This window comes from Anabrus simplex, chromosome 1 (assembly GCF_040414725.1).
Source record: "Anabrus simplex isolate iqAnaSimp1 chromosome 1, ASM4041472v1, whole genome shotgun sequence".
NCBI classification, from domain to species: Eukaryota; Metazoa; Arthropoda; class Insecta; order Orthoptera; family Tettigoniidae; genus Anabrus; species Anabrus simplex.
This window is the reverse complement of record NC_090265.1, coordinates 721,088,576-721,097,502: the sequence shown is the minus strand read 5'-3', so window position 1 is coordinate 721,097,502 and position 8,927 is coordinate 721,088,576. Positions and strand designations below refer to the sequence as shown.

General features: G+C 41.0%; 1 protein-coding gene across 1 annotated transcript in view; it reads left to right on the top strand.

Moving 5' to 3' along the window:
- Nucleotides 1-5,794: 5,794 nt before the first annotated feature.
- Nucleotides 5,795-8,927, top strand: part of LOC136872509 (cell adhesion molecule 2) — a 140,863-nt gene continuing 137,730 nt past the window's right edge. Inside the window, exon 1 of the mRNA XM_068230841.1 lies at nt 5,795-5,849. Coding sequence (XP_068086942.1) covers nt 5,795-5,849 — 55 coding nt within the window. The remainder of the gene's footprint in view (nt 5,850-8,927) is intronic.

Below are 8,927 nucleotides of genomic sequence, written 5' to 3'. Positions count from 1 at the left end.
CTTACAAAATTTACTGTTGTGCTTGCGTTATATCGTCCAGAGAAACCCTCATCTGTTGAGTTCTGAGTGAAGTTGAGCCAGGACTTTAGATCCTCAGTTTTTCATTTCTTCAAGTGAGGCCATTTCCAACATCTTCTGTGATGTTCATTAACAAGTGTCTATCCCGCGTTAGTCCTACTGTAAATATTTTCCGGGCCGGTTTCAGTTTACCCACGCGGTATTAAGACACAGGTCGTTCCTTCTCTCAGTGGTGGCCTTACCCCTGAGGAACTCGTTTATGAAAATCATAAACAAAAGTGGCATAGAGATTTCCTGAAGTAAGCGATTCATATAAAAGGAGCTATGTGCATTATGCATTAATTACACCCATTTGGGCCAATCAGTGTGTCGTCTCAGGAATATACATTTGCTTCTAATGCTTAATAATGTTTGGAAATATTCATTTTAAATTTTATCACCGAGAATGTGTTGTCGAACTACGAATATTAGTTGATGTCTGTCTATTTATAGAGTTTCGTTCAGTTTTATCCCTTTAGGATGTGTGTGTGAAATGATGTGAAGTAGAACTATAATCATACCTAGATCAGCATCTAGTGCCGCTGTGATGTACTACCGCGGAGAGTTTGCACCTCAGGAAGTTACCGTGACAGTTCTTCGCTAGTCCCAGCAAGACGCAGTTACGTGCATATTACAGTGTAAGCAGAAGTACGGTCTCTGTTGTGAAGGGTAGTTGAATGTAAGTGGCGAAATTTGAGAATGTCATACTTTAAGCAACAGGCAGTTTTAGAGTTGTGCCAAAAATTAGGCAAATCCGCTAGCGAGACGTTTGAGATTGAAGAATGAAAACCTACAACCTGTTTTCCAGTCTTTGATCGGGTCAGGGATGTAATGAATGAACCATTATATAGGCTATTTGTACAATGGGGTCACCACTCCCGAGATGATTTATTAATGACTGATAGATGATATGAAATGAGAATGGAGAGAGTTGCTGGAATGGAAGATGACAGGGAAAACCGGAGTACCCGGAGAAAAACCTGTCCCGCCTCCGTTTTGTCCAGCACAAATTTCACATTGAGTGACTGGGATTTGAACCACGGTATCTACCGGTCAGAGTCCGACGCACTGCCGTCTGAGCCACGGAGGGCACACGTTTGAAATTATGAGGCGGAAATCGTCCGTATCACCATGATGGGAAAAAGTCGCGAAAGGCAGGTCAAATGACTGTGTGATCCTTGAGCAGTTAGCTCAAGTCCACGAATATGCTGTAGTGTTTGTAGTAGATAGGTGTACGCTGTGTTGTCTACACTGTAAGCGCGAGTCCACGAACTTTCTGTATTGACTGTAGTACATTGGTGTGCGCTGTGTTGCCTATATTGTAAGCGCCAGTCCACGAACTTACTGATTGTAGTGTACGTCGTATTGGTTGTACTGTAGCTGCCAGTCCACAACCTTGCTGAGTGTAGTAATATGACACCACTTCACGACCTGACGACGCAGCAAAATCTGTGAAACATCTAGTATACTAAGTCATTAAATAAAACTTATGACTGGTAAAAGTTTTTATTATTTCTTAAAGAATAAATTCACAGTCATCGACAAGGGTAGCCTCCGTGTCTCAGACGGCAGCGCATCGGCCTCTCACCGCTGGGTTCCGTGGTTCAAATCCCGGTCACTCCATGTGTGATTTGTGCTGGATAAAAGAGGAGGTGGGAAAGGTTTCTGAGGGGCTGCCTGGCCGAGGCGGTAAAAGCGTGCTCGGTTCGCCAGGAAGGACGTGGGTTCGAATCCCCGTCTGGAAGTCGTAAAATTTAAGAAACGAGATTTCCACTTTCGGAGGTGCACATGGCCCTGAGGTTCACTCTTCTTCTTCTTCTTCTTCTTCGTTTTGCCTCATGACTGAGGCGTCGTGACTATCATAATATTCAGCTCTCTAGCCGATGAACCATACTCCGCCATTCTTCCCTATCTAGAGCTTTCAATGTGGTTACTCTGAGAGAACACTGTAGGGGGCCGTTCACCATGTCAATCCATCGCGTTGGTATTCGTCCTCGTTGTCTGGTTCCCTGGACTTTGCCCTCAACAATCAGCTTTTGTAGACTACCATCTCGGCGCATTATATGTCCAAAGTAGCGTACAATTCGTTGAGAGACCTTACACGATAGACGAACTTTTATCTGAAGTTGGTTCAGGATTGATGTGTTCGTGCGATGAGCTGTCCAAGGAATCCTTAACATTTTCCTCCAGCACCACATTTCAAAGCTTTCTATCCGTTCACGATCACGTTTGAGGATGGTCCACGTCTCTGCGCCATACAAGAAGACTGAGAAGACTAGAGATTCAACGAGCTTCTTTTTTGTCTTAATGGTTATATTGTTATCTTTCCAGATCTTCCGCAGACGGATCATTGCTACCTTTGCTATTTCAATTCTGCGCTTTATTTCATCTTTGGAACCACCACAATTGGATAGTAAGGAGCCTAGGTATACATACTGATGTACAACTTCACACCCTCCAATCTGTTTGATATGTGGACTGTTGTTGTTCTTACGATCAACAATCATGACTTTGGTTTTCTGTCGATTTAGGCGTAATCCAATTTCTAGGCTTGCTTCCTCTACTCTCTTGATCAGCTCTGTCAACTCCTCTTCAGATGATGCTATCAAGGTGGTGTCATCAGCAAATCTCAGATTGTTGATCTTGCATCCCCCAATGGAAAACCCTTTGCCCCAGCCTTCTAATGCAGTTCTCATTGCATATTCACCATAGATATTGAAAAGTAACGGTGACAGGATACATCCCTGGCGAACTCCAGCCCTTGTACGAAACTGCTGAGACTGTTTGTTTTGAATCTTCACAGTGGCTGTATTTTCCTTATACAAGGACTTGAGGAGATCAATTAAATGGAGTGGCAAACCCATGTCATCCAAAATTTTCCAAAGATGGTTCCATTTGACAGTATCAAAGGCCTTTTGGTAGTCAATAAAGCACAGATATACCGGAACATTGAATTCTCTAGCCTTTTCTATGATTTGTCTTAGGCTTAAGATTTGTTCTCGAGTACCTTTTCCTTTCATAAATCCAGTCTGGACTTCAGGAATTTGATACTCTAGAAATGCCCGGAGTCTCTTGTGCAGGATATGTAGCATAACTTTACTGGCATGTGAAATCAAAGCAATTAAGCGATAATTTTCACATTTTTTCCTCGATCCTTTCTTGTGGATTGGGACAAAGATTGACTGTACCCATTCCTCGGGCCATCTTCCAGAATTCCATATTGCTTGGCAGATTTTCAACAGCATTTCAATTCCAGCACCGTCTGTAGCTTTCAAGACTTCTGCACTTATTCCATCAGGTCCACACGCTAGAGATTCAGGTTAATTCCTGGGGGAAAAGGCGGCCGGGCGTTGAGCTAACCACTCTACCCATCAAGTGCCGAGGTTACGAATAATGGATGCCTTTACCTTCCTGTACGGAGATGATTTTGACTTTGCATCGACAAAGCCTCCATAGATTCATGGTTATGTTTAAGGATGATAAAAATTGTGATAATGATTTTTTGGTAACTTTGTATGAAGGTTTTATACTCACGGGTGGTGTTTATTGTGCTGTGTTCCAGGCCGCTGTTAGTATGGTGAGATAGAGCGAAAAGACGGCACCATGGTCTACAAGGGCACCCTCTTCTTTCATTTGTTCCTCGCAACTACACTCCTCCAAGGTAAGATCTACTTCTAATCAGTTCAGAATATTATTCTGCCGCTCCCGCCCCACACCTGTGCATTTGATCGCGTTTTACGGCCGAATGCCCTGTGTGGAGGGATGTAATCATTATTGCGTGTTTCTGTGCATGGTTGGTCGTCTAGTGTGTTGTCTGAATATTAAGAGGAGAGTATTGGGACAAACACAAACGCCAAGTCCACGGGCCATAGGAATTAATAAGCCGTGATTAAAAGTCCCCAATTCGGCCAGGAATCGTATCCGGGTCGTCCCTCTGAACTTAAGGCGTCAATGCTGATAATTCAGCAGAAGTGTAGGATCCCATCATTACAGAATGAGGCTGGAAATATAACGGATGGTTATAAGCCACTTTACCATCTCTCTATTTCATTTTATAAGTACAAGAAAATTAACATTTGATTTATGTTGTAAGGTGCATTCAGCATTATGTGTTCAAAATGTTAGTGTGATCACCGCCAACTGCATGCGACGCCATGTTGAATGAGAGGTTTTGTACAGTAAATCTTCCTCGATAGATCCAAACGCTTCTCTCCCTGCAGTGCGTTCTTTGTTTGGTAGTACTTTTGCATGGCCATTTCCTTAAGGGGAATCACATAGTAGGGACCCTACCTATTGTTACCACTGTAGAAAATATTAAATTTATCCTATAATGCTTCTAAAATTTGCTTGAGACTAGGCGTCATCCTGCCCTACTGTTTCATATGACATACTTAGAAAGTGAATAGAAGTTATCACGTTATCTTATTAATAATGTTGTAGAGGATCCGCTGTCCTTAATGCCATTTATCTAGCCATATTTTGATATATTTGTCCGTTTTCTGTCAATTCAAGATCATATAAGTAGGTTTTAGCTTCCGTTTCTGTTTGTTTGTCTGTCTGTTTGTTTATTCCACCATCACAGGTAAACGTCTGAATATATCTCGACCAAACTTCATATTAGGAGTCTACTCATCCAGGAGCAGGTTTCGATATGCATATCATTTAGAATCCACTAAACAAATTGGGAGCTCAAAAAATATTTCAAGTATTTTTATTAACATTAGGTCTATCAAAAGACTGTATATAAAAATGTTTCAGAATATGTCACTTTCGTTCCTTTATGCCATATACGTATTTATCGTACGACGGGTAGTAAAGTAGATGATTATCAAAAATTGGATTTTTAATCAAAGTCCCGTGGGACATGTCGTGCATGTCACTTCAAGGGAGATAATGGGAAAGAGTAAAGAGTCATTTTACAATACGCAACCTGAGAACCATGCAGAATTTCGCACAACTTCGGTCCAGGAACTGTACTCTACAATCAATTCAGAAAACATCGTAATTCTCTCTCGACATAGTTCAGATTCATCATACAGAATTTCACGTTATTTCCACGACCTTTCATAGGAAAATATCATTTTAACGTGTCAAATTATTAATGTGGATAGAGCCATGTTACTTCGCATATTTTCCTGAAGGAAACATTTAATCTACTGCGAATTCCTGTGCGAAGAACGGGTACAAACGCTAGTTAATCAATACATTTTGAGTACATTTTTATCAAAACTAACATGTTACTGAAGAGGATGATGAACTCTGTTAGGAAATGCAAATTAGTTTGACTTTTTTTTAGAAATTTCGTGTCTAAATTTATATGTTTTTTAATCAAAATTCTGTTTCATGAAAGTTTAAATTTAGCCTAAATCCCATCATTGTATGTCATCATCGATACATGTTATAGGTAATCAATTTTGCGAAGTTTCATTGAAATCAGACAAATAGTTTTCAAGCTATCGTGTTTTTGTGTGAGAAAAGTTAATTTTGAGAAAAAGAGTCAGTAGGGTTGTTACACACATTTTATCGTAAGTTAACCTTTGGTTTTGAATATTCATAGCATGTCTTTCCCATCTAAGTCGTTTTCTGAATATTGTAACCTTCAGCTCCCTTGCCTTTTTCCCTGCCAACTTGACGTGTGCCATATCAGACCTGTCAGAATGAGGCATTTTGCGTCGGTGGCATCCATTGACCCGTCCATTTTCAATGGAAAGCTGTTAATAAGACATACATACGAAGGATGGTCGTACACAAGGTTAACCGGGTGTATGAGCGTCATAACGTTGATCATAGCGGTAAGTCATTTCATCAGCTGCTCAATTTAGCCAATCAGATGGGCTTTGCGCTGCGGTGTTGCTAAATCTGTTCGTGACTTTAGAGCGGCTTGAGTGCCATGGCGAGAAATCAGCATCAAACACAAACACACCGTGGGTTTCAGTCTGTGTCACCGTAGCGAACTTAGTATGGCGTGTTCATGTGAGCTCCGAGGTCTCTATTATGTTGCGATAAATTAATAATTGCGATTATAATGGGTTACTAAATAATGCTAGGGAATAATTCTAAGGACCGCGGTACGTACAAAACCAGTACAAGTATTTGTAAAGTTTCAATAAATGAATATACTTAGTGTTGCAAAATATTATTTACAAGCAAGTAAGACCAAAGAAGAAAGAGTGAAGTAACAAGAAAAGAGAAAAGTCTGTACACAAGTAGTTATGTTTTCTTTTGTTTTGAGCTAGCAAATTTTTGTTTTGAAGATGGATTTCGGAGGATAAATTCAAAATGGAATAAATTTACACCAAAGTAGAGATTGATATCAAAACAACGCGATCCCGAATGGGAAAAGATTAGGAACTAAGGGGGAAACACTAAGGACGGATATGACGTTCCATTGAGTCACTCACTGCGTTTTCAGACGTGCAAAATCTTCATGATTAACCGCTATTGCCGAGGCACACGGGAAAGAATTCAAAGTTTGTAAATAGCCAGGCGAAAATATCGAAAGGACCTGAAGGGCCGCAGAAATAATATTAAAATTTGGGTAACATTCTTAGCTCACCACGTGCCATGTAGAAAGAGTCCCATTTGAAACCAGCGAGAACATCACGCTGCGAAGAAAGCCATTAAGAGCCTCCACAAACCAGCACAGTCGAATCCCGTACTGATGCGAATTTATATAGCAGAGAGATTTGGCGTGTGGGACCTACTGGAAGTATCACGAGGTGTAGATTGGCAGGTGTGCCGTGGCGATGTGACGTAACACGAATCATCCATCTTTCATGTTATGCATATATATATTGTGCCCTTTTAAAGGCACCCAATGCGGTGGTCTTCTTTCTTGATATGTGCGCCGGCTGCTCCTGCAAATAATGACATTTAAAAATACCTACCGCCTCATGTAGACTCTTCTCCTCAGGGGTGGTGCGTTCTTGGATCCCTCGGGTTGATGGGGCACACGTCGATCGGGGGTTGAGGAAATGAAAGATGGGGTAAACTAAACTATTAAATGACGGTACCCAAAGAATGAATTAAAATTTAAATAAATAAAATGGTTTATTTAACAAAAATTTGCAAAGTGTAAAAAAGTAAAATGGTGTAAAATAAAATAATATGAAATTAAATTAAAAGTTAAAACCATTAAAAGATCTGCATTACAATAAGTTAATTATCTGCCTTAATAAATTTCGACTGAAGGTCGATTAAATTTAAATATTCTGGGTTACATCGAACCACTGTCTTATTTGAATAAATGATTTGCTATACCTTGGAAAATATCCTCTCAAAATAAATTTGAGTAATTAATTAGTTAATTTGTTAATTCATCCAATTGACATTGACTTTGAGGTGCCTATCAAATATTTAACCCATATTCAAATTCAGTTGGGAAGCACCCAACTCTAAAATAATAATAGAATACACTAACCATGTAACAATAAAAGGAAGAGAGAAAAACAAAACAACCATGAACATGGTACTTTATCCGTTATATAACCTTTGCCACATATTTAAACTACTCGTGGCTGAAAACAAGAAAATTTATAGAACCAAAAACCTGAGTGCTACCATCACTCATTTAATTAGTTAAACCTTACTTATTTAACTGTGATAGTCTGGACGCTTAAAATACTTAAATTAATTAGGCCAAGTGCCACAAGTTTACATCTCAAATGAAAGCGATCCCTTTACATCGTTAACTTTACCTAGTTTGCCGCTGCCTGCATTTTCATTGCGAATGCATATTTGTGTGGTACCAACTCTAGATGGAGGCAGATCCCATCTTATTTATGTAACTCATCTGCGGCACTTGTGATACAACTGCTTATTAAAGATCGCTTCCTTTGCCTAACTGAAATGTAGTGAATTTCTAAGGCTTGGTGATTACTAACTGTCTGGTATGAGCATACCACTACTATGGTTTTAACTATGAACTAATCGATGATCTGTTACCCTAACACATGAAATCTTATTTACATAAATGAACATGTCAATGGAGAAACACTGCTCCCAAGAAATACTGAAATGAAAATAACCTGACTACACCTATTTTATTTACATAAATCAAATACAAACACTATTCACGTATCATCAGATTCTAAAACAGTACGGTGACAAAATACACTGACTGACAGAGCAAATGCAACACCAAGAATTAGTGGTTCGAAAGGGATGAAAGTTGGGGAAAAAACAGAGACGGCACGGACGAATAATTGATGTTTATTTCAAACCGATATGCAGGTTACACAATGCGCACGGCATCGACTCAGTAGGATGTAGGACCACCGCGAGCGGCGATGCACGCAGAAACACGTCGAGGTACAGAGTCAATAAGAGTGCGGATGGTGTCCTGAGGGATGGTTTTCCATTCTCTGTCAACCATTTGTCACAGTCGGTCGTCCGTATGAGGCTGGGGCAGAGTTTGCAAACGGCGTCCAATGAGATCCCACACGTGTTCGATTGGTGAGAGATCCGGAGAGTACGCTGGCCACGGAAGCATCTGTACACCTCGTAGAGCCTGGTGGGAGATGCGAGCAGTGTGCGGGCGGGCATTATCCTACTGAAACAGAGCATTGGGCAGCCCCTGAAGGTACGGAAGTGCCACCGGCCGCAGCACATGCTGCACGTAGCGGTGGGCATTTAACGTGCCTTGAATACGCACTAGAGGTGACGTGGAATCATACGCAATAGCGCCCCAAACCATGATGCCGCGTTGTCTAGCGGTAGGGCGCTCCACAGTTACTGCCGGATTTGACCTTTCTCCACGCCGACGCCACACTCGTCTGCGGTGACTATCACTGACAGAACAGAAGCGTGACTCATCGGAGAACACGACGTTCCGCCATTCCCTCATCCAAGTCGCTCTAGCCCGGCACCAT